This window comes from Hypomesus nipponensis, chromosome 18 (genome assembly GCF_054491055.1).
Source record: "Hypomesus nipponensis isolate SF chromosome 18, ASM5449105v1, whole genome shotgun sequence".
NCBI lineage: Eukaryota > Metazoa > Chordata > Actinopteri > Osmeriformes > Osmeridae > Hypomesus > Hypomesus nipponensis.
The window spans coordinates 3907959-3934135 of NC_140378.1; the positions used below are offsets into that span (position 1 = coordinate 3907959).

Genomic DNA, 26177 nt, shown 5'->3' on the forward strand with positions numbered 1-26177 from the left:
CACACTTAGAGAAGAAAACTTTTGTTTTCCCCCCCCCCCACACACACACACACTATACACCTCGGAATTAATGGCTTTACAAGGTAAACATGTGCCTTTTGTAAGCAAAACACGTAATTTTTTAACTTATCTGATAAAAACAACATATACCTACATATAAATCATGGACATCTATTGGGCATCAACATCTTATGTTTTCAATTGTTACTGACGGGTTACAGAATGTATAGGAGTGACAACCCCAAAAGATGCCTGTTGTTTCTTAATGCCTGATGTTTCACAATGCCTGATGTTTCACAATGCCTATTGTTTCACAATGCCTGATGTTTCACAATGCCTGATGTTTCGGCATAGTAGATTATCAATAAATTAGAGGTGCAGAATGAGAGGAAGTGACATCAAGCAGTTCTCTTCTTGTGGTTGTCATACAAAATGGCTTCTACCACCTCCAGTGCCTTTTTAATCCGATTATTAAGTGAATCAAGTTAATAGAAAGTGCTATTTGTAATAGCCCCGTCCCTGACATACACATAATTCCATACAGGTTTGAATCTCAACATTTCAGTCTGAAACCAGAACTAGTATCAGTGCTTCTAACACAGTCTGTCATTTGTTTTCAACCATATAATTATACTATCACACCTGCAAACAAAAACAAACACTTAAAGTAATTCATAAAAGATTCAATAAATAAATGAGGTCCAGCCTCACATCATAATAGATACCACAATTAAACAGGTACTCCCCCCTCCCTCCCTCCAAAAGTCAATGTTTAGACAAGGCGATCTGTGTGACATGAACTGACAGAAGCTCAGTTGAAGCTGTCTAAAGGGCAAGCATATACCATAGGCAGGAGAGGGAAAATGTGTCAATATAGCTTTAAGTCATTTTTTTCCAACTACTACTAAAAACGTCATTCAAATTAACACTGTCAAACACACAGAGGAACGCAAAGGGACATACACGCTCAGGGTGGCTGTGTGCAGTGAGGGGGCCTTCCATCAATACGAACAAGATTCATGAGTTGACACACCCCCTGCGCGTCAAAAGCCAGTATTTTGTGTACCACCACAAGGCAGTGCATGCCAACACCACACACAGGTCATAGATTAGCCAGGCGCTAACACCATGGCTGCAACTCTGCTGCCTCTTGGCCTCTCATTTGACTTTGGTGAATAATCAGTGGCTGTACAACGTTAAAGTCCTGTCCCGATGGTCTTCTGTAAACACGACGCAGAGTCTCCTACAGACACTGGCTCTTGTCATCTCTTTCAGCTCTATGACTATAGAAATGCAGGTGAGTAAACGATACTGCTCGAAAGTAGATAGTGAGACACAAACGCCGTTACTCTCCCTGGCATCTTCCGTCCACGTCACAAGGTCAAAAGTGAATATTTTTCAGGTGGGGGGGACATCCCCCCCCAGAGAAGCATGAGGAACAGGACGCTGACTAGTATGCTTTTGCATAGGTCCTCCCTTATTCACACACACACACACACACACACACACACACGCACACGCACAAACAAACACATTTGTGAAAGCTCCGAGTGGCCAGCTGCCCAGCATGTTTGTTTAGGCAAAGGTGGGTCTACAGTGTGGTTTGTATACAGGGCTCGTCTACTCTAATAGCCACCCTTCCTGTCCACTGTCCTTTTGTATGTCACTACACAGTACGGCCAGAGCTAGTGGAGGTTGTAATGCATGTGGATCATTGTAAACGGTAGGTTAGACAAAGTGATTCCAAAGCAGCCTGAGCAGGGAATTGGAGCCGACGACGTCTCGCTGGCATCAAACGCATTGCCACAGCCTAGACGCAGAACATGTACACGTCTATCTAAGGATTAGCACACGTCGTATCCACACTAGCATGCTACACTTTGTACATACAGTATACAGACAGCAGCTACTCATGTCGTATCCAATCTAGTCCTCGTTGCGCTGCCACTGTTCATGCATGCACACTCAATAGATTTGGCATACCCTATACAGGGCCAGCTGCAAAGGGATGTGTGTGTGTGTGTGTGTGCATGTGTGGTTGGTGAGAGAGAGAGAGACCAGAGCGAGAGAAAGAGCGAGAGAGAGAGCCAGAGTGCGCCTTTGTCTCTTTCTTAATTTATATAATCATATAACTGAAAATATTCAGTGCAGAAGCAGATAACCAAATGTTTCAGGACTCGGTCAGCCTGTGTGTGTGTGTACTGTATGTGTGGCTGTGTTAGATACTGTGTCCTGGGTACCTGTCTACAGGTTGAGAACGTTTTCATGTTGGGAGGAGCCCCAGACAGAAAGCTTGACAGGACGGTGACACAGTGAGCCGGGGAATTAGAATTAAAAAATCGAATCGAAAAAATGACTGTAACGAATGACTGAAATAATGAATGAAGTGTCCATATTAAAGGCCAAAATGGTGTGAAAGGCAGGTGGAGACAGAAGACTGGAGAAGCCCGGATGAGAGGAGCGATGGATCATGAACGAGTCTTATCCCTTACTCTCATATGATTAACCAACATACTTCTGCGTGTCTCCTTTTTTTTTTGCATCCAAACAACAAAAACAAAATGAAATGCATATCAGTAAGGTTCAAAGCAGTGCTGAGACTAGCGACATGGTCGACAGCCTTCGTGGCCTAGGAGGAACGCCTGGTTAGTAGTCCGCAATCTGGGCTAACTGTCGGCTCAGGCTGACAGAAACGTTGGTGTAGAGAGGCCTCCGGGATACCAGGGGGGAGTAGTGCAGGTTGTTAAGGCCATCCAGACTCTGTCTCTCCTTAGAATGGCGCAGCAGAGTATACCTGAGAGAGAGAGGGGGAGAGAGAGAGAGAGGGAGAGAGAGAGAGAGAGAGAGAGAGAGAGAGAGAGAGAGAGAGAGAGAGAGAGAGAGAGAGAGAGAGAGAGAGAGAGAGAGAGAGAGAGAGAGAGAGAGAGAGAGAGAGAGAGAGAGAGAGAGAGAGAGAGAGAGAGAGAGAGAGAGAGAGAGAGAGAGAGAGAGAGAGAGAGAGAGAGAGAGAGAGAGAGAGAGAGAGAGAGAGAGAGAGAGAGAGAGAGAGAGAGAGAGAGAGAGAGACCGGAGTGAGTGGATATGACAGTCACCATTCCCTGGAAAGCGGAGAACCCACTTCCAGGAGTCTCTATCAGGGACCAGGCAGGATTACACCAGGACAATCTTAGCATGGCACTTTGACAGACAGCATGATTGGAATGTTTCTTCCAATGAGGTCACATGTAAAGTCTTAAAAAGAGCAGAAATGTCCTGAAAGCCACTCCTCGGCTCTCACCAGTCTCTCCATGTGACCGGTTAGCATCACATGAGACTAAGCTAAATTCCAAACACACCCTTTCTCCAAATCCACGTCAGCCAGGCATTTTTCTCCGCGTCCATGGGCAGTGTTTGCATGTGGTCCAAGCACTTGTCCCTCGGTGAGTGCGGGTGGCTATGTTTGCAATGTCTACATGTACAAGTTCCTGGAAGTGTGTGTGGGGGCACGTGGCTGCAAGTGCGCACGTGCTTGAAGCGTGTGCGTTCAGGCGCTCGTTTGGGGGGGGGGGGGGGGGTGTCACCGACTGTTTGTGTGTATGCTCATGGCGAGGGGGGGGGTTTACTGACCTGCCCAGAAACTGGACCTCTCCACGGTGATGGTGAGGGATGGACATGTACCGACCAAGTTCACCCTGCGGCCGACTGACAGTATAGTTAGCATACTGCACCCTGTGCAAACACACACAAACAGTAATGGACATTTAAGATTTTTCTTCATTCAGCTTTTAGCCAAAGGACTTACATTAAGTATGCTTGTCTAGAGTATCTGAACGGACTGTGTCTCAATGTGAGTTTTTATTTAAAAAGGACCACTATGTCTCTGTTTGACCAAGAGAGCGGCCGCAATAATAGTGACATTTTAGAATCTCCTGGGAAAGGAGTTTGTTTATTTTCATCCTTCAGGTTTAGTTGATGCTTCAATTGACTAAACTCTCTCACGGTCTTGGTAAGAAAGAGTTGTCTGAAGGTTATTTGTATCACATGGCAATCATGGAGGCTCTTCACCTGTTCCACAGATCATCATCTTCCCCTCCCCAGCCCCAGAATGCATTGGGAAAGCCGTTGATCTTTCTGTACTGTTCCACCGTGAGACCACTGACGCCACCGAAGAACTCTTTGTACGGAAGCCTGCAGAGGACAAACAGCCAAACTACAGCCCATCGCAGAAATGCATCAATGTCTAGATTTCCTAAGATCTCTTTTGTGCGATTCGATCGGAGGACATCTGTTGTGGGCGCGTGGGACTCACATGTAGGAGTACTTGTCGAGCTTGACGGCGAAGTGACGAGGCATCTCTCCACAGCCGTAGTAGTTCCTGTCGTTCTCCATGAGGTGGTCGACATCGTGGAACACAAGGCAGTCCCAGTCCATGTCTTGCATGGCTTCCTTGAAGCCCACATTGAAGAGCATGGCCCTGTTAAATGGCTCTGTCCCTGTCTGCAGCGAGAGAGAGAGAGAGAGAGAGAGAGAGAGAGAGAGAGAGAGAGAGAGAGAGAGAGAGAGAGAGAGAGAGAGAGAGAGAGAGAGAGAGAGAGAGAGAGAGAGAGAGAGAGAGAGAGAGAGAGAGAGAGAGAGAGAGAGAGAGAGAGAGAGAGAGAGAGAGAGAGAGAGAGAGAGAGAGAGAGAGAGAGAGAGAGAGAGAGAGAGAGAGAGAGAGAGAGAGAGAGAGAGAGAGAGAGAGGAAACAGGAAACAGCTACAGTTGGCCGTTGCGACCACAAGGTGAGACTGGCAGGGGGAGATGGATGTCAGACGCAAGGCTGGTTCAGTCAGTTCCCACTCCACTCTGCAGCACTGGGACACTGGGCAATTTCGTTGGTGGTGTGCCTCAGGCAGGAAAATACTGTATGTGTGTATGTGTGCGTGTGTATGAGTGTGCACGCTTTCAGTGAACACATCAAATTTGCCTTTGAGAGAGAGAGAGAGAGAGAGAGAGAGAGAGAGAGAGAGAGAGAGAGAGAGAGAGAGAGAGAGAGAGAGAGAGAGAGAGAGAGATAAAGTGAACACTAAAAATACCCTTACCCTGAGTTGTAATCTCACCAATAATCAGATAGAGTGTAAACACAAATATGTGTGGAATGAGGAAGAAAACTGCTCAGAAATGTTCCACAACCAAACGTTTCCCAAAGCTAGACAGCACGACAGGCAAAGTTGGAGCAACCCTTCTGTGGGGAGTGGGGGGGATATGAACAACAGCTCATGCAGCGTGAGGCAAACCCCTAATTAGTCACTCAGTAGCCTGTTTTGTATATTTTGGTGTCTGTGTGTGTGTGTTCGGTACTGGTGTTTCTGTGGCGCGTGTTAGCAAGTGTGTACCTGCTCTATGACATAGAATGCAAACTGCAGCCTCTGACTCTGCAGTACTGGCACCAGGTGGTTGAGAAGGATAGGCAGGTGCTCATGACGGTTCCTGAAAGGGACCAGGATCGCCACCTAAAGAAGGGGAGGGAACAACTGTTGACACACATCCTTTGACTTCTGATGGCGAGGACTTGCAATTCAGGCCTTATCACGATCCTGTTTTCCCTAACTCCCGACCCTTACCTTGACCCAAAAATCGAACCTGTCCCCATAAACCCTAGCTCCTAACCTTAACATGATTCTTAACTCCCATCCCCAGCCCTTCAAATATTCTAACCCTGGCTCTAAATTGAACCCATAAAAGGCTGTTCACACACATACACGCACGCGCGCGCACACTTTGAAAAACAAAATCTAAACACTGACAGATCTCTATCTAGATGACATCAGCATTCTGAGTAACCCTAGTAGCTCAGATTAGCTTGTTAAAATAATTTCACCACATCAGAACACGGTAGGCACAAACATGTTCACCTCCCTTGGCATCAGTTGATGTTCATCAGTGTGACAACGCCATGATAATATCTAGCAATGACAAGTCAGGTCCATAAGGTATGTAGGTTTTGTGCAGATGTGACGACAAGGAATGTGTGGACGTGCGTACAGATTAAAATAAACTTGATGGAACGTCAGACATCAGCCCGTACACACAAACTGGATCATCCTCTTGCATGAATATTTCAAACAGAGAGAACACTGTGAACCATTCAGGTTCTGGTCTCCAAAGGCACTTGGTTGGGTTGGGTAGGGCAATGTTAGACTTTGTTTTAAAGTTATGGAAAGGTTGTTTTAAAGTTGTGCAAAACAGTTGTTTAAAGTCTTTCCTAAGAAGCAGCACTTGGGGAGTGTCAGAACATGAATATTAGTGTGTGGTTGATTGTGTCACATGTCAACTGTAAATGTGTCTGTCTGTCTGTCTGTCTGTCTGTCTGTCTGTCTCTCTCTCCAGTATTCCAGATTACTCCAGATCTTCCAGTCCACCTGCTCTTAATTCATTCCTCTGGCTCATCACATTGCAGTAGGTTCCCATTCTCCATTTACCGACTACCAAATCGTTTGTCGTTGTTGTACGGGCGCTGCAGTATTTCTTTGAGTACTGCCTACCTCCTGTCCTTCATGAAATACCCTTCTACTTAGATACCTTTGTTCTATTTTGTATCTCTTTCATATGGGTCGACTTGCTCCACTTCCCCTTGACAAAATGTAGAATCTCATTTGTCAAATGCAGCGACACTGAGCCCAGTAAAAAAAAAAAAAAATCCCATGGGTACAATTAAGTATATTGTATCGTAAATACCCTGTCCTCCTACAGAATGCCTGTGATTCCACACGTACACACACACACGCACCTTCCAGCGGGGAACACAGTCCTGTGGCTTCCAGTAGCCTCCTGGGGACAAGCTTGGCTCTGCTGCCAACAGCACGCGCTCCACCTCCTCCAGAGACACCTCACTCATATTAACCTGCAACCTGCCGTCTGTGGAGGGGGGGGGGGAGGGGAGGGAGGGAAGAGGTGAGGAGGTAAGGAGAAAAAAGTTACGGTTATTCAGAAGGCAGCCTGTCATGTTGACAGAGAGAGAGAGAGTTAGAGAGAGTGAGGGAGAGAGTGAAGGAGAGAGGGATAATGAGGAAGAGGGAGAGAGAGAGAATGAGGGAGAGGGAGAGAGAATGAGGGAGAGAGAAATTTAGAAAGAGGGAGAGAACAAGGGAGAGAGAGAGAGAATAAGGGAGAGAGAGAGAGAATAAGGGAGAGAGAGAGGGAGAGAAAGAGAATGAGGGAGAGAGTGTGTACTCACTCATGGTGGGCAGTTTCTTGGGGCAGACCTGGGAAGATAGGTACGTGAAGCCTACAGGGAGGTACGAGGTGGCTGGATCTTCACTCTCAACTGGGTTGAAGTCATACGTATAGTCTGGACAGAGTGGAAAGAGAGGAGGGGGAGAAGAAAAGAGAGAACGAGAGAGAGAGAGAAAGAATGACGGCAGTCCCTTAAAAAGGTTTTCACCAATATTAAAGAGGTGTGCCCCTGGCTGCTGACTCGCTGAATTCAAGTCTCCCAGAGGCGTTAGATCAGGCCTCTCATTAACCTGATTCCCTATGCTATCAATCATTTATGTTTGTAAGTTTGTGTGCATGAACGTTTGCGTGCATGCGCCTTTGCGAATGGATGCCGCTCGCTGATAAAAGGATGACGTGTGGTGTCGAGTGATTTACAACAAAGAAAATCCTGCGCATCTCCGAGAAATGCCATTTGCTTCGGTCTGTGCCGTGGCTGGTGTCGTGCTCTGCGGGCCTGCTCACCTGTGCTGTTGGTACTGTACGCTCCTCTCACCACCTGCTCTAGAACCTGGGCACCGATGTTCTTCACATTCTCGCGGATCTGGATGCCTCTGGCCTGGACCATGAACAGGTACTCATTCACTGCGGAGGGAGGGACAGCGAGAATGGGAGAGAGGGAGCGGGATGTTGGTTTAGCTTAATGAGCATCCAAGGCAATCAGTCATTGGTTATACCACTGTCAACGGGATGTTATTGACGTAGGTTTGATGTTCAGCCGGGGTAAATCGGTCTGGGATGAATGGGAGTGGGGGAGGGTTAATGCAATGAGGTCAAGCATCCTGATTGTGAGGCATGGTCCCTTCATCATCATCATCATCATCATCCTCCCCCTCCCACCCTCCTCCTCTTCAGCTGCCATAGTAACGCTAAGAGACTCCAGCCCCGGGAAGAGGGTCTCCTACCTGACCCTAATTGATTACCAGCCTTAATGGGTTCCCCTAACGACGGGATCCCCGGCCGCCCGCCCCCCTCCACACATCAAAGGATTCCTTCCGCAGAAGGAGCTAAGCGAGCGGTCCTAATCTGCGGAGAAAGGGGTTTGTGGGCGAGTGAGAGTTCATCTAATTTCACGGCGAGGGAGAACAAGCGAGCGAGTGAGAGAGAGAGAGAGAGAGAGAGAGAGAGAGAGAGAGAGAGAGAGAGAGAGAGAGAGAGAGAGAGAGAGAGAGAGAGAGAGAGAGAGAGAGATGGAGGACGGGAGGGAAGAGGAAGGCTGCAGGACGGGGCGGGGGGGGGGTCGAGGCACATAAGAGGGGGTGTGGAACAAGATATATGGGCACATTAAAGTACTCAGTGTGTGTGGGGGGGGGGGGAGCTGTAACCTTCATTGATTCCCCCCCCCCCTCCCCTTCATCGGCAATGTCACAGACCATAAAAATAAAAACATAAAAAGTCTGCCAGTAGCACAAATCATTTCGGATTTACTCAGAACCTTTCCATCATATAACTGAGAACTATATGGTACCAGTGTAATCATTCACTTCTGGTTTAACCTGAATAATGTATACATATGGAGAACACAGATACACAACACACAAGCCAGGTTCAAATCTGAAGGAGGAAGCTCGAGGCTGGATCCACCGACAAAGCACAGACAGATCCTAACGTGATCAATTTTAACGCTTTGTTGCTGACTAAAATACTACATTCTTGTGTGTGTGAGAGTGTGTTGTAGATTAACTGGCAGCACAGTGAGTCACAAGGTCAGGCAGATAAAGGAAGAACAGTGAGACACTGAGATGTGCTTTTGAACAGGAATAACCTGCTGTTCTCTTCCACACCTGTCACTTCTTGGAGGAGTGTGTGTGTGTGTGTGTGGCGGGGGGGGGGGGAGGTTTACTGCAGGACACTGAGAGGCTAGCCAGATTGACTGAATAAGCGAGTTCAGGCAGAATTATTTTGTGCGTGTGTACGTGTGTGTGGAGGAGTGCGTACATCTATGTGTGTGTGTGTGTGGCACGAACAAACAGAAGCCCACGACACAGGGTTTCTCATCCATAATTGCTTTTCCTTACATTGACCGTGTTTACACGACTGACTTGACTTGCAGAAAAAAGGGAGGCTGGAAGAGAAATCAATGTTTTCATCTCACCCTCAGATGGGCACAAAACAAAAACCACAGCACATTCACTCCACCGACAAGCTACCCGATCAAAAAACCATCATCGCTCCATAAACACACGCACTCCCTGCACTGCATATCGCGTGCGTGGGTGAACACGTCGAGTACAGTGCATTCATCTGAACGCGTGTTTCGCAGCAAAGTCCCTCTCGAAGGACAGGGTTTTGAGGTCCCACAGCCTCTCCCTTTGTCGCTCCATATGGTGGAAAAAGTCTGACAGACTTTCAGCCCCCGCTGCCGCGTCCCCCTGCAGGCAGCAACACAGTCGAACACAGCCTTGGCTCGACTGCATTCATATCATCTCGAAGTGCTGGGGCAAGGCCAGGGAGAATAATGATTACATTATTCATTACTGACACACTCTAGGTATCATCACCTCCTCTCTTATGGGCATCGTTCAATATGTTTTGTTCTCGCAGACCTTATTTACTCACGGTGAGACGTCTTGGCCTCCAGTTTGAGACTCCAGTTAGATCCTGTGATCCATATTGATCCAAAACTGCAATGTACTGAGTGAGCCTCTGAGGTGATAAAGTGGGATTCGGTAACTACTGAAGACTCTGTGATGTTGAACGGTATCTGTTCCTAGCGATAGCCGACCTCTGTTTGATGTTGTTTCAGTTGTTTGGCCGTGAGCCGGCTCCCGACAAGTGCTGGTTAAGAACTTTAACCTTTAAATATCAGTTCGAAGATGTCAAGGTCGCTATTATCCTCTTTCTTGCCCACCCTCCTTCCCTCTCCTCTCCTTCCTCCCTTCCTCTCCTCCCTCTCTCCTCTCATCCCCGTCTCAACCTCCTCCCTCTCCCTCCCATTGTCATCCTCATTTCTCTCGCCTTTCTTCCCCCAACTCATCCTACTCTCCGTTCTCCTTCTCCTCCTCCCTCCATCTCATCCTCCTCCCTCCATCATGAAACAATGCTTTCCAGAGACTAGGTTTCTCCTGTGATGTTCAAGGCAAGGCTGGGACACATTGCTGCACTTTGGTGCCTGATTGAATTTGTCAAAAAGACCTGGAGCCCCAAGAGATCCAGAGCAATTAGCCCACGGGACCAAGACACATACTCCACTCAGGCATGGTGATGGAGCAAGACCCCCAGTCACAACGATACACACACACACACACACACACACAGTGCACACGGTACACACACATTTTTCACACACTCACAATGTACACTACACACACACGTTACACACACCAAACATGCACAGGACTATTACAGCACACACAACTACATATCACACTAGAGCTGGGCAATATATAAAAATCTCGATGTTGTCAACATTGTTACAATATTCAATATATATATATATGTATGTATATATATATATATATCGATATGTTTGCATTTGCATTATAATAATACAATATATATATATATATATATATATATATATATATTTTGCACCCCTTAGAAATCAACAAAAACTACTAAGAGAGAACAACTATTGTTACAGAGTACAAAATGCGTAGTGCAAATTTAAGCAGTTGCCATAACATGTCACTTGCAACTTGACAAAATGGACCTCACATGAACAATTCATGCATAGGTCCATATGTGACACGACAAAAAGAGCAAAAGAGAGTGCCTGTGCAATTTTCAGTTTGTGCACATGCTCTTTGTGAGCGTGTGCACAAACGGTGTATGTGTGTTTCTCTGTGTGTCTGTGAGTGTGTGTGAACACAGAGGAGCCAGATGGTGATCTTAAAACACAAGCAACACAAGTACCAGCAAAAATAAATACAAAAAATGAAATATTCGATACCCCCCGTATTTTCACATTTTACATCATCGTCAAAATGATTGCGATATTATCGCTAATATTTGATATATCGCCCAGCCCTCTTTCACACACACACACACACTCCAAGCACACAGTACCATTTCAGAACTCCAGCCCCCCCCCCCCCTCCCCTTATCAGGAGACCTTGTCCGACCTTGTCCAACACAGCTCTCTCAAGCAGCTCTGTCCTCCTTCAGGCACTGCCTCTACCGCACCACAGTCCATCCCTCCCTCCCTCCCACTTCTTTGTCTACCTTCCTCCCTTTCGAGGCCCCGCTTCTATTTTGTGTCCATCAAGCCCTTTCTTTCGGTCAGATCACTGATACTGTTGTTGACTAGCTGAGGGATTCAACCTGTGTGGAGGCAATGTGTCAGTAAAAACCCTGACCCCCCCCCCCCACACACACACACACACTACAAGGCAATTAACTTCCCATTGATAAGTCAGCCGTGGGAGGCGCCTCATCGGTTCTCCATGCTCTCCGATAAGCGCTGAACGGGCTTTTCTTTCATTTCGATTTTTTTTTATTTTATTTTTTATTTTTTTTTACAGGAAACGCACACACATGCACACGCGGCTCCGGGGGGCATTAAAGCTGCCATTCCGAGAATGGGTATTTTTGTACGACCGCCACAACAACCACCATCAGTGTTTCCTGCCTCCGCCCAGTCAAAGCTCTCTTACACATGCACGCCCACGCATGCCCACACGCCGTCATCGACGTGCGGCGCCATTCGAGGATATTTACGGTCAGTCATTCACCGTGTTACGAGACAGGCTTGGCATGCGTCACGCGTTGCGACAAGCGGCCGCTCACGGGCCTCTATTTGAGGCATCTGTGTTTCTATGTATATTTGTTAGACGGGATCTCTGCTGCGTCTTTGAGCTGTTTGGAGTCTCCGTGGAACCATAAGTGGATGTTTACTCAAGTTTTTGGGACGAAAGCCCTTCAATAATCAGGGGTAATTGTTTCGTTTGGGTAGCTGATCCCATCAGATAGCTGAGAAGGATCAATCAGATACAGCAACTGAGGATTTGCATTCAAATGTAATGTGTTTCAACACAGGTGCAGAGCAGTTGTTGGTGGTGGCGGTGGTGTTGTTCTCTAAGCAATTTCAAATGATCACTGGTTTTCTCCGTAGAGGCCGTGTGTATCAGAGCCTTCCCTGAACCCTATCAGTGATACCAAGAAAACCAACAGATCGATAGACACACACGCACACACACACACACACACACACGCACTCACAAACAAATCAGTCATGAAAGGTTTAACAGTTTATGGAATCTACAGTGTGGTTATCACTCCAGACAAGGTGTTTAGAGGGAAAGAGAGACAGGCAAATAGAGATAAAGAGATACCCTCTAAACAAATGATTCACATACCCAGGTCCTGTCCTTCAACAATCTATGCAAAGCACAACACCTCATGCACACTCACGCAACCATCCTCACACTCAAATGAACCCAAGCAGAGTCACAAAACAAGCCTCACAACAAACTACTGTATGGCCTGAAGCTTGCATGAATACCATCACAGGAGAGTAACCATAGATGTGGTGTGACACCAACCCTTCTGGAGTATTCTGTAAAAGGAGGTCATTCTGCGTCTCTGTTTTGACCCAGTGATCACATTGTCATCTGCATTTAGAGTTGTTGTGTGAGTGTGCACGCGCCTACACACATACACACGATACATTTGCAACTGCTTTTTTCAGGACACACAGGGAATCCATGTCTAATTTCCCCTCATCCTTCCATTTCATCCTGGTCTAAAAGTCATATCTACAAAAAAAGCCTCACTCTCTCATATCACCCTTTCTCTGCTTCCCTCATCTCTGGCTGTCACCCCCCCCCCCCCCCCACACACACACCCACACACACGCTCCTCTCCCTCTTCAGCGGGGCGTCTGGTTGCCGGGGGTAACTAAAGGTTATGTAAGCAGTAGCATGTGTTGGCCTTTCCCAAGGGCCCTCTCGGTGGCCACCTCCAGAGACAAACACACACACACACACACACACACACGACCATTCCATCCCACACCACCAATCCCCATTCGCGAGATGAAGGTGTGGGGAAACGAACGCGACTTTGTTCCTGCTGATAATGCACTGTGGACACACACACATCCGCAAATGCACAGTCTCTAGGGTGTAGAAGGAAATCCTTCAGACGATGTGCAATGTGGAGAATCTCGTCTTGGTGTACGATATAAACAGTGGCTCCCATTCATGGGCACAACACATACGCACACATATATCTGTAACCCTCTCAGAATGTCCTTTAACACATGCCACAGCCCACATATACTTGCCCCCTCTCTAGACCTGCCTGGACCTGGAACTGTTTCATATCAATGTTATATCAACTCTTTTCAACAATGAGACTTTTATGCTCTCGTTGATAAGTACACTACACTTTTACAATTCATGCTGGATAACCAATTTATTTGCATGCAGTGTAATTCTTTCCCCAAATATTTTTGTGTGTTAACATAGCAAATACAAATACATTGTATGTTAATGGCGGATTCCGGTAGAAACTGGCTCAAGTGGAGAGGGTGGTGAATTGGGCTGCAAATTCCCCACCTCCACCTTCCCTGAAGAATAGCTTCAGCTAGCGGGCGCCTGTCAAAAAGCATAGCACACGCTACTACGCACAACACTGCATTCCATGCAGGAGCTTCCCCATTCCTCAGTCAAATGCTTGTGTTCTATCCTGTTCTGGGCCTGGAGCATAGAGATAAGTAGTAGGGTCTTGTGATTTGCATTCTGGAGTCATCTGGAAAAAAAAACAAAAAAAAAAAAACAGCACATGAGATCTAACAGCCCACAGCTCAGACGAGAGGATGAGAGGGAGGGCAAGGGAGGATATGAGGGCTGGAGACATGGGGAAGGAAGTGAGGGACGGATGGGGCAGGAGGGTAGGATGTGAGGGCAGGGAGGGATGGGGCAGGAGGGTAAGATGTGAGGGGGGGGGGGGAGGTGGGGATGGGGCAGGAGGGTAGGATGTGAGGGGGGGGGGGAACGGGGGATGGGGCAGGAGGGTAGAATATGAGGGGGGGGGATGGGGCAGGAAGGTAGGATGTGAGGGAGGGAGGGTGGGTGGAGGAGTGAGCGGGGTGGCCTGTGAAGTGGAATGACACCACCCAAAGCCCCGTACTCCCTAACCACGCAGACCAGCGAAGACACTGGTCTGGCACAGCTCCCGGTCACGAGACGCAGTCATAAGTGGATCATGAGGCTTCAACCCTTACACTTCACATTGCCGCGCCTAATCACACGCACGCACGCACGCACACACAAATCAGCCGACTTGCAAGAGGCCAAGACAGGAAATTGGAATGAGAGAGAAAGCTCTTTCAGATAACAGATGTCTCAGCCACAAACTGCTCCTCCATCTCTGTGCTGTGGATGACGTCACCGGCCACAGCGACATGGCACTGTGCCCATTTCCTCCTCGTGGTGACAGCTAGCTCCAACTCTTCACCCAATCCTCACGCTCTACCGGTATAAATGATCACAGGTCACCTGACTTGATAACACAGAGGGAAATGTACTGAAGCAAGACAGTTTTCATAGCAGAGAAGTGAACTGAACACATTCATCTTGGTAACATATACACTGTCAGGGTGCCGATGTTCAGTCATGCATGACCTCTTCTACAGTGGTTGACAAAGTGAGGTCAACACTGTCGCGGTGGAAACGCTAACAGGGTTTTCCACTCAACCTGACCTCGTCTGGTTTTAGATACAATAAACACTGACGGAGAGACGCTTGGATCATCGAAACCGGGCTTTCCAAGTCCGCGAAAATAAGTGAAAGTGATTGAATTCACATGAGACCTTTCGGGAAAACATGCATCAGAAAACATGCGTCGGAAAACACGGAAGCATTTGATTCCGCGAAAAGCGATGAGCTCTGACACACTTTTGATACTTCCAACACCGTCAGTGAGCGTCAGTTTGCAAAACAAGTCTGGCCTGTTCAAAACCATACATTCTTATCAATGGAAGCAGCCATTTCCTCCTCGAGAGAGGAATGAGAAAGCTGCACACATACAGCTCAGAACGCACAGTACAGTACAGTACAGTACACATACACACATTCCAAAGAGACGTCCTGCATCCTGCATGCATGCAAGACCAAAATACACAGGCTCTGCACTGCTGCGTTTGAGCCTTTCCGTCCGATCTAAATCTAAATCAAAGCGCAAGTGAATAAACTGTTTGGGCCTGTCAATGACATTGATTGGTCAATTATCTACACAGCGAAGAGGAAGGTCAATTAATGGTATGGACCGCCTTGGATTGCAGTCGGTAAATGTAATAGTGGGTCATTTTACAGTTAGAGACCAGTGCACAGAGATTATGATTGACATTGAATTGCGCCAAAAGGGATTGCTTTGTCTTTTACTCTGCAGGTAAAGTGGACTTCTATATACTCATTTACTGCGTTATTTTAGGGGGTCACAAATAACCACTACCTTTAACCGAAGAGAAAAAACCTTCATTCAACACACACAATGAGAAATTAAGATTAACGTGTGCTACTGATTCCTGATACAGAGGTGTTGCAGATGACAGTTCTCAGTGCACTTCGGTGTTGTAATGGAAACGAGCGGTGTCCACTGATTAACTGTAGTCTTTCTGCACCGTATCTCCCTGCTCTATTTTAGGGGTTTCGAAAAGTCTGGTTCCTTTCACCCTTTGTAGAAGGGGGGTATCCAGAACGTTTGAACTCCACAAGGGTTCAAAGAAAATACAGTATGCAGTATGACAAAATCCAGGTGTGTTGCAGAGCGTAAACATTAAGGATATCCCCCCCCCCCCTCCCCACCTACACACACAGCCAAGGACAAAGACAAATGGCCAGGGGAAGCAGCATGGCTGCCACTTAAGAGTCCATTTTCAGACTCACATCATCCACTCGGCCCGTCCATCTGCCAACCTGTCCCTTGGGTGTCTGTGCCTGTGTGTGTGTGTGTGTGTTTGTGGTGCTTGTTTTTGTGGATATGAGTCTGTCCCCTGAGTCATGGTATCCGTCGAGCCACAACATGCAATGAAACAGGAGGACCAGACGCTAGGAGGACTATTACATAAACACAATATCATAGTGCCATGACCCCTTGTTTTGACATCACTACAGGTTGTTGTGAGAAAGAAGTCGATGGATAGAGAGAGAAAGAGAAAGAGTGAGAAAGAGAGAGAGACAGAGAGAGAGAGAGAGAGAGAGCGAGAGGGAGGGCTAGAGAGAAACAGTCTCCAACATACTCGAATACCCACAGTCCAACATTCTCTGCTTCCTAAACTGACTCTTTCCCAAGTTCTGCCTCCTCCTGTCATTAACTCTGCTTCCCAAGCACAGAATCGTTATCCGTAAATGACACTGTGGGCACACCTTAATAGCCCTAAATCTAGATAACTGCATACCCTACCAAAAACACACACACACACCCAAATGGGCTAACCCAGTATATCCTCGGTGTCTCATCCTTGGATAGGTGATTGAGCCTGTCTGACCACACTAGTGAGCTGTGATTCATTTCTGCAGCACCCCTGGCCTCGCCTCGCCTCTCTCTCTGTCTCTCTCTCTGTTAGCCCATTTCTGCATGCTCTTACGTTTGGCAGCCATCCAGAACATTCTTGTCTTATTGCAGTGTCTCACTCTCAATTTGATACTGGTACTGCGCACTACACGCACACGCACACAACATCCTAGCCCGCCAATCTTGAAGTATTCTCTCAACTGGTGCGGGGTTGGGGGCAGTTGATCGCTGTTCACTGAAAAAAATAGGTCAGGGCAACCAATCGTGGCCATGTTCACACATTCTGATCGTGACAGTTAACTGAGCCCCCCTCGCTAACGTTTAGATCACAACAATCAGATTGCGGCGAGAGCACCCACACTGTGCTACCCGTCAAACACAAACGTCCCTGTGCTCGCATTGTTGACCACGTGCTTTCCTGCCGACACGCTCAACCAGGGCTCAAACTTACTTTAGATGACAGAAAAAAATGTTGGAGCTAATCGCTTAAAAGCATTCCCATCAGGTGAGGGTGCCAAATGTAGATTACACTAAAAGATTACATATTCAGATTTGGGCTAGGAAAATAAATTGACAAATTGCTGTCTGGGGAGGAGAGAAAACAGGGTTGTAATTAGGATGCGGTTGATGTGTTTCATGATTGCGATTGCTTTATGAACGTGCTTGATGTTCAAGGTTACCAGACCATGACAGTAAAATTCTCATTACAATAATATTCCTAAACATACGTCGCCCCCTATTCGAGGAGCTAAATGATGATTAGGAACATTTCAAACTAATTTTACAGTTTCAAATCAACAAAGTTGCACTCAAAAAGGAGAAAGTGCTTTACACAGACATTTTCTGTTTTCATTTGTACGAGTGCATCTGCAGTCTTCCATACAGGCCTAATTCAGTAACCTAGCTACGAGAGCAGTCAGTCCTAATTAGCATTTATTGGCTAAGTTACCATGGTGGTAGATAACTCAGCAGCGCAGCTTTAAATCAAATTTAAACTCAGCTTCCACCCCCTGATCAACTTAGCTCCCCAGAGAGGATTCGTACAGGTGCCATGATGTCTAATAAGCCACCTGGATCACTGTTTCCACGTGCAGCCAGGGCCAACAGCAGGCTACTCTGGGCAGCGTACTGGAAAGCGGTTACCTGGATGAGACAACCCTGGAAGCATAACTGCTTACTGCTGGTCAAGTTTATGATGCAAAGTGCAATATGTTCACCAACACAACCCCGGAAGGGACGCTGGCGAGCCCTACGGTAATCATTTTCCGTTATTGCCCAGGTCGCAAGTCCAATCGTCCTCCCACTTGTGTGAATCATTTAGGTGTGATAACTTATCAATGTCGGCTTGGCCTTATTTATCACTGACGTGAGCGAAACAAGGTCACAACCACGTGTGTGTGAGTCTCATCACCAAGGAGACCTGGACAAGAAACAATGCAAAATCTCTCATCTCAACTCTGACAAAACCCCCCTACACCTACCTACCTATCCACCTACTTACTTACCAACCACAGGCCTGGGAACTGAGGGTAGAAGTGAGAGAAAGCAGTGTGAAAAGAGAAACGAGGATGGCGACCCGCCGTGTGAAGCGATTGGTTCATAACAGTAAACCGCCACATCAGTGCAGCCAGACCGCACTCCAACCTTAAGGTGACGTTCACAAGAAATGGAAAGAGGTTATCGTGGCTTTGAGGTGCTGTTGTCTTCACGATACGAGCAACGGACAACGTGCTGCTTGTCACTGTCAGTGAGATGCACACAGCCACGGTGGAGAGGAGCAAGGACACTGTCACAGCAAATACACACCCTTTCAAAATAGATACCCACAGACACAAAGGTCTGGCGCCCAAGGGATGTCCAATACAGTGTACCCTTATCTCTGTAGCCTCGCCACAAGAGAAAACACACGCAGGGACTGTCCCCTATGGGTGGAGCTATAGAATGCGTTCGTAAGTGGGATTGTCTCTCCACAACACATAGATTGTGTTGTGAAGGAGGGAGTTGGTCTCCATCTCACTCCCACTCCCCTAGCACCAGTTCAGAGGGAACTGTCGTTCAGTGTGTAGGCACACAGTATTTGTGTGTGTGTGTGTGTGAGTGAGTGAGTGAGTGAGTGAGTGAGTGAGTGAGTGAGTGAGTGAGTGAGTGAGTGAGTGAGTGAGTGAGTGAGTGAGTGAGTGAGTGAGTGAGTGAGTGAGAGAGAGAGAGAGAGAGAGAGAGAGAGAGAGAGAGAGAGAGAGAGAGAGAGAGAGAGAGAGAGAGAGAGAGAGTGTGGTTTGGTGGTATCACGCGGTCACTGAAAGGCCATAAGAGGATTTATCGTGGCAGAGAGTGACTTGTGAGGTGCAATGAACTCTCAGCCCATTGATGATTAACCAAATTCCATTGTTAATACAGCATTTAGCATCACATGTCCTTGGACTGTACACACCCACTTAAACAAGAGGACCAGCCGACACCAGCTAATAGTCAACCTGGAGAGGAAGTGAACTGCCCTGGAAAAGCTTTTTATGGTCCAATTATGCAAAACGTGTGTATTTATAAAGCTGGTGCTTTTGAAATGCCCGTAAAGCTTGTAGACATTTTTCCAGTGAACGAGGAAGAAATGGTTCCGGGGTGGCAGTAAGGTTGACTGTGAGGCAATAAGGTGGAGGAAGGTGTTTTGACTCCAGTTTCCGGAACTCCAGCATTGTTTTTCAGCCATCTATTGTTGCGAAAATTGCCACCGCTAAATATAAAGAATGTAGAGGTTATCATTTATTATTGATGACCAGTTAGTGTGTTTTTTCCCCCCACCAGCAGAAGCTGTGTGTGTGGTTATGTGAGAGTGAGTGTGAGAGTGTGCGTGGGTGTGTGTGCTGTTGATTTATCACTCAGTCGAATTTCAGTGACTGGAAATTAGCTTTAGGAGGCTTGGAGAACATATATACAGAACAGATCGATTTGAATCTCCAGAGATGGTGTGGCCACGTTGGAGACCTCCAACAGGGAGTGAGGCCACTGCTCTCACATATTAAAGACAATGTACTGCACTGCACATACAAGAGCATTATAATACACATATGCAGGCACACATGCATGCATTCACACACACACACACACACTTTTTGGTCCTCAGGGTTATGGCAACCACACAGCAATGCCAGACACGGTTAAGAACCTATAAAAGTGTGTCTGTAGTTAAAAGAGCAGCATGTTTATGAGACTTGGGCTGAGGAGTAGGGTAACAAAGCAGGGCAGGGCTGGCTCTGTCACTTGTGTTTATGTGACAGTCCCAAACGCTTATTACCAACAAGGCTTCAAGCAGTAGGCTACTGATTAAATAGAAGTGATCCCAAACTCAGACACCTATGCTACTTGATGAACAATATTTCAAGCTTAAAAACATACCTACGTGTTGACCAGTTGAACATAACTTAACCCAAAGCCATTATTATGAGGACCTTGCGTTCAAATGACCTCCACTGTATTTTTCAGCAGATTTGCAGTCAGTTTCATGAGTGTGGTGGGAGTGGAGACCAGCCACACTCAAGTCATCAATCATGCCGGTGTCGGACCCACCCTGTCAATGTCAATATACAGTAAGATTACTGTACACTGTGAGAAGTGTTTGTTGTTGTATGCCTGTTCATCATAAATGATTAACCGATGCTGTAATTGTAATGACTGAAATGTAATATTTATTAGTAATTATTATTTTATCATTCTACATTTTGCTACCTTTAAACTTCCTTCCTGCTAAAAGAAATGGTAACTGCCAGGTCATGCTGTAAAGAACTATTAACTATTAACAAGGCCTGAACCATTTCGCACACAGCTCTACTGGCTGACGAACACTGAACGTATCAGCCAAGAAGACATTCAGACAGTAGCCTTCGCTTCCTCCTCTTACGCCAAGGTCTACACAGCAGGCCGTCGCTGTTTTTTGGTCGTTTAGTTAGTGTGCTTTAGTCTTTAACTTGATGTACCCCCTTGATTGATACCCCAGGTCATAGCTAACAGTGTCACTAAGGCGATGACAGAGGCAAAAGTTGACAGGACAGGGATTTTTAAATGTAATCTTGTCTTTAACAGACAGTCTATCCCTTGACAGAAACTAAGGGCCATGTTGGCTTGTTCTGTTGTGATGTCGAACCCCCTAAGTGGATTTACTCACAATAATGGAAGCAGAGCAAGTCCCAGTTCTGACTGTCACAACTTAATTTGGGAAGTTTTTCAAAATTTGGATATTTGTGTGTTAATAGGAATTATGGTAAAACACTCAAGGATTTAGCATTTATGTACATTCCAATAATACTACAAATACTTTCAAATATTTACTACAATCATTTAAAATAGCATTGCTCTACACACAAAGTAGCTGAAATACTATCCATATTTAAATTAAGTTCTAAACTCTTATAGCCTGATAGAGAAAGGGAATTTTTATTTTGAGTTATTTGGGGCATTAGGTTAATTTTCAAGTATTTATTGAATCTTTCTAAATTCCAATACACTGGTACACGCAACATAATGGTGATATAAGGACCTTACATGTCCTATACATACCTTATACGTATAGGTTTTGAAGTTAATCTAATTTTGCATATGCTTTTGTGTATGTTTGCTTGGGTGCTTGTGGGCTTGTACAATGAGTTTGTGTGTCTGCAGTCGTGGTATCCTTTGGATTTGCGGGCAGCATGGACTAACAGGCTGGTTGCACGCTCTCAGGAGTCCATTCATTCATTCAAAGACAGAAAAGGGAATCATCTGACTAGAAAAAGCATCCATTTTAACAACAACACGATAAATCTGTGTTTGAATGCAAACTTACACGTGTGTGGCATGATATAACTTATGTTGAATGATAATGTTTAAAAGCCCCATTGGTCCTGCACACATTCTGGCACCTTTTCTTGGTAGCTGGTGGTGGAAGTCAACCTTCATCAGAAAGTTAATAGAATTAACAAGCTTTCTGTCAGTAACAGTGACGCTTCTGAGATCACACGTTTACCGAAATATAAAGTACTTGTTCAACCACATCATAAATGTCATCATAATTTTGACCGAATTGCCAATGCTCTGGTACATTCATGCCAACAATTATGTAGCCTACTGGCTTGTCATTCAAGTGCATGGATGCTTAATCCACACACTAAAGGGTGCACTACTGCTACCAACCCTGGCACAACGCCTTAGAGTGGGGGTACTCAATAGGCAGACTTGTCCGGATACGGACCCTGACACAATACAATTTGACAAAATCAACATTCTAATTTCATGCTCCAAGCGAGTTTTCATTGGTGTGTGATTTTGCGCTATAGCCTATATTTTGTTCCTGCTAGATGTGGCTTCTATCTAGTTTCTAACAAGTATGCATTTGTGCTGCCGTTGGGGAGCACAAAACCGATGTGTTTAATCTGCAATGAGACGGTTGCCGCTGTCAAAAGTGGTCATGTGAAACATGAATATGACACAAAGCATGAACACTTTAAACATAATTACCCCCAGAACTCTGAAAAATATTTTTGGGCCAGAAAAATAAACCATCACTGTTCCAGACCCTGGACTAAATGGAAATTTGGTGAGTAAACCTTTGGGGTTTCTAATTGAGCACCCCTGCCCTAGAGACTACCTTAGAGACTCTACCAAGGAAACCACACACACAGATATGCAAAAATGCAAATATCCACACTCATATACAATGTCACATCAAACACATCCCCAGACATGGATGTACCTGACGCACACAAACACATGGACATGAACACACACATCCATTACCTCAGATCTTTCACATGCACATGCACACGCGGTCAGACAGAGGGGGGAGGGGTCCATCTCTCAAGGGACTCAGGGTGCACCTGGATTCTAGTCGCCCCGCTTTCCACAATATGCGCGGGAGTCGGTGCGCGCGTGTGTGTATGTGTGAGCGCGTATGCCCGAGTGTATGTGCGGGTACGTGAGTGTACGTGCGCCTATAAATAGGCTGTGTGCATTCTCTACCTCTGGCTCTACTCCGGCGGGATCCTCTCATGTTTTAATTAAATAAACGGCTGCAATCAGGCCCAGCTGTGCCCCGCATCCCCAGCCTGCATCCAGCCTCCAGCACGTCCCCACTGCGGGGCCCAGGAGAGGCCGAGCTCATGTGAGGCCCCCAGGAGTGCTGGGGCTAGATCGTAGCATCCAGTAAGGAGGCACAGAAGCAGGGAAACGGAGATATTTCTTTTTTATGGAGTAGAGCTACTGGTCCTTAGTACGGTTTGTGAACATATCCTTAACATGGCCTGCAAAGCAGTACAATCAACACTCTGGGGTACTGGTAGGCGAGAACAGAAGGCCCTCAATAGTAAACGGACACTATCAATAATTTATCGGTTTTTCTTTTCTGCTTTTTATTTTTTTGAAGAAAATGATGGTAAATGCGCAAATCCATGCTGATTTATTTATTGGAATACTGAACTGTTCAAATATTGATCTGGTTGGCATTTTGAGAGAATGTTGGAGGCAATTCTTGGCACTGGTGAAATCTATGAAACACAACTTGGTATTGGAGAAAATCTATCACAAACTCCATTTCAACACCACACAGCCGGCTCCTGCCCCTTTACTTGAACTTCACACAAGAATTGATTCGCTTCTGGATCTGGCTAGCTGGAGCAGGTAGGAAGTGTGAGAAGATCCATAGCCATTTGGATGACAGAGGGGGATCAGCTTCCCTTTCGCTGTTTTACTGAGCCTCAACATAGCTGATAGACAGGGATGGAGTCTGTCTTTTACAGTTTCTCCTCTTACATGGATCTGAAACATGCTTCAAACTTCCTTCCCTTTAAAATGTCACAGTGAAAGGGAAACCGTGAGTTGGCCTTGAGTCACAAGTCAACCAAAGCCCTTGAGTTTCAGTCATGTTTCAAATCCTTGTTTGAGCTTGTGGTTGAGGAGGTTTCCTGATCATGGCACGTGCGCGAGATGCAATCTGACCTCCTGGCAACTGTAAGATAGTAAAGTCAATTCATGAAAATGCTAATCATGTCCAACCCAATGAGGAAAAAAATGCAACTTCCTGGATTTGGTACCGCAAACAGGAAATGAAAGCTCTAAAACACACACTCACTCAGGGAAAGTCTACTTTCCGAAACACATCTCTCTTGGTCTTCTGGAAATGATGGAGAATGATGCATCTTGTCATCAAGGACATCGTCATGGAACATGGTGTCAACAGAAACCTGTTTAGTTTATGTGTTTAGTTTGACACTCATGTGTAAGGGTGGGTACAGTCCTCAATCATAGTCATCATCTAACCATTTAAGTTACAACTCAAACTGTCACTCAACTCAGGAATAAGAATGGCAAAGAAATTAAGGAATGGAAAATTAATCAAGCTCCATCTATTATTTAACGTTAAACAAGACATAGTTTGTACACAATCAAAATTGGGCTTTGGGCAACTAACACCAAACAGTTTGACAACCGCTTCAAACAATCTAATATGCATTGGTAAAAGCCGATTATCATTTCAATGAGGTTCTTGAAGCCACACGCAGGCAAAAACACTGCAAGACCTGCAGAGTACTCACACACAGCTCAGCAGCAGTTTGGGCAAGGGCCTTTCTGCATCACACAGTGACATGTATACTTTAGATGGGACAGTGAGTTAATTGTTTCGGACTTGATCAATAAATGCTCCTTTGGTCGCCAGTCCCAACCGTGCTATTGATAGCATGGTTACTACCAACAACGGAGGAACTTTGAAGAGGTGTGGCGTATTCACCTGCATGTGTTTCCCCACACCATAGGCTAGGAACATACAATTCAGTTGATATTAGATTGAACGCAATTTACAACTCTTTCTTGGCCATTGTTGGTTACATTTAAATGCTCACTTAACGTGCTATGAATAGCCTTACATTGTTTCAAGAGTGAACTGAAGGAAAATCCAACAAACTGGTTGTCATGCACGCCGGTGATACCCAAGGTGCGGATGACCCAAATGAAATCCCCGAGGATCATCAAACCATGATTGTCACCGCCTGTATCACGACTATAAGAGGTAAAATAATGAGCGCGATTCACCTTATCATGGATCAGGAAATAAATGATGTAGCCTAAACGTCAAACCTCAGCAGGCGCATGGTTAAGCGAGCTTGTCAAACACTCGTTAGACCAGCCAAGATGTCATACATACATGATCGACAGCGGCACAAATAAATCCTATTCCAGTAATATATTGGAAAGGGTTCACGTAGCCCAGTGAAAAGATCAATGATAAATTACTCACCGATACCGGGCGCTGAATAGATGAAGTACAATGCGGAGGTGGACAGTGAAAAAAGGAAAATAAGCCCAAGGAATGACCTTCTTCGGAATCGTAAATGTCTCGGCATTATATAGGCGGCAAAAACACGTAGAGACGTTTTCTTTTCAACAATGTGTCTGTTAAACCGATTTTCGTTAAAAAACCTAACAGCGCGTCCAGGCTATGGAGTGCGAATAATCTTGTGGGCTATCAGCAGACTGGAAAGGAAGGTCTGCGGCAGAGATGAGCGGCTACTAGGAAGTCCAGCGTCAGATTCTGCTAGTAAAGCCTAGGCAGTCGAAAATGAAACACGGGTATCAATAACTGAATCAATCAGTCAAGACATTAGAATGCGTTCTTGATAGGCCTATATATTAATCGCAAATGTATCAAAACGAATTGTTACTGCCAATTCAATGAAGGCTCATCATTAGCCTAGTCCACAGCCCAACGATGATGGGTTTCAGCCGCTCCTGCGGAAGACTGTGGAATGGTTACTGTAAGCTACGATCACGTCCCCCGCAATAGGCTTGGCTTCTCTAAAAGAGGAGTTGCAAAATCCCTCTCACATGTGTGCCTACTGTGTGTGTAAAACCCCGCATGACATCACTGCTTGACTGTTTCTAGAAATGATCAAACCTCAATACTAGCCCAATGTCTTTATTATTTATTAGATGCTACCACATTGTAAACTTGCTGTGCACCATATTGGTATTACTGAATACCGATTTAGATAGTAAGAGATGTCCTCAGAATCAATTTGAATTGAAAACAAAAATAGATAACAACGTAGGCCTAAATTATAACTCGACAACAGGCACTAACTTTGGATCCCCCTGTAGGTTTTATGTTACACGTTGCGAGTAAGGGGCAAACACAAGATGACTTACAGTTAATCATCGAGCCTATGTGAATACAATAAAATCCAAGAGGGAGTAGGCTTAACTGCCAATCAAGTTTTAGTGCATAGTAATTCCACTGGAACATCTTTCCAACTTGCAAAACAAATATAAAAAATAAAAATAAAATAAAAATTATAATAGGATATCTTCTGTGCTTGATCGTGCATAACTAGTTCTCTCTCAATGAAGGCTACGCCCACTAGTCTTCAAAACTACAATTCCCTTCAACATCCTGCTTTTCCTATGCACCATGGGTATTGAAGTGAAAATGTGCCAGGTTTTGATGGCATGGCTCATCTGTGTCAATA

The 26177-nt window shown here is 45.8% G+C and overlaps 1 protein-coding gene across 1 annotated transcript; it reads right to left on the reverse strand.

Annotated features, from left to right (window-relative positions):
- Nucleotides 1-2099: 2099 nt before the first annotated feature.
- b4galt5 (UDP-Gal:betaGlcNAc beta 1,4- galactosyltransferase, polypeptide 5) lies at nt 2100-25467 on the reverse strand. The gene is made up of 9 exons (XM_084680928.1): nt 24950-25467; nt 7699-7818; nt 7196-7309; nt 6749-6876; nt 5355-5471; nt 4289-4476; nt 4045-4167; nt 3607-3708; nt 2100-2794 (listed from the first exon to the last, which is right to left on the reverse strand). Exons 1-9 carry the CDS (start codon nt 25053-25055, stop codon nt 2647-2649), a joined length of 1146 nt encoding a protein of 381 aa, XP_084537054.1. The 5' UTR covers nt 25056-25467; the 3' UTR covers nt 2100-2646.
- Nucleotides 25468-26177: the final 710 nt, after the last annotated feature.

Excerpts from the sequence above, each read along its gene's own strand:
- b4galt5 (XM_084680928.1), bottom strand. The coding sequence starts at position 25,055 with ATGCCGAGACATTTACGATTCCGAAGAAGGTCATTCCTTGGGCTTATT. Across the intron at positions 5,472-6,748 it reads ACTGTGTTCCCCGCTGGAAG|GTGGCGATCCTGGTCCCTTT; the intron begins GTGCGTGTGTGT and ends CCCCTTCTTTAG. Across the intron at positions 3,709-4,044 it reads GATGATGATCTGTGGAACAG|GGTGCAGTATGCTAACTATA; the intron begins GTGAAGAGCCTC and ends GTGTTTGCACAG.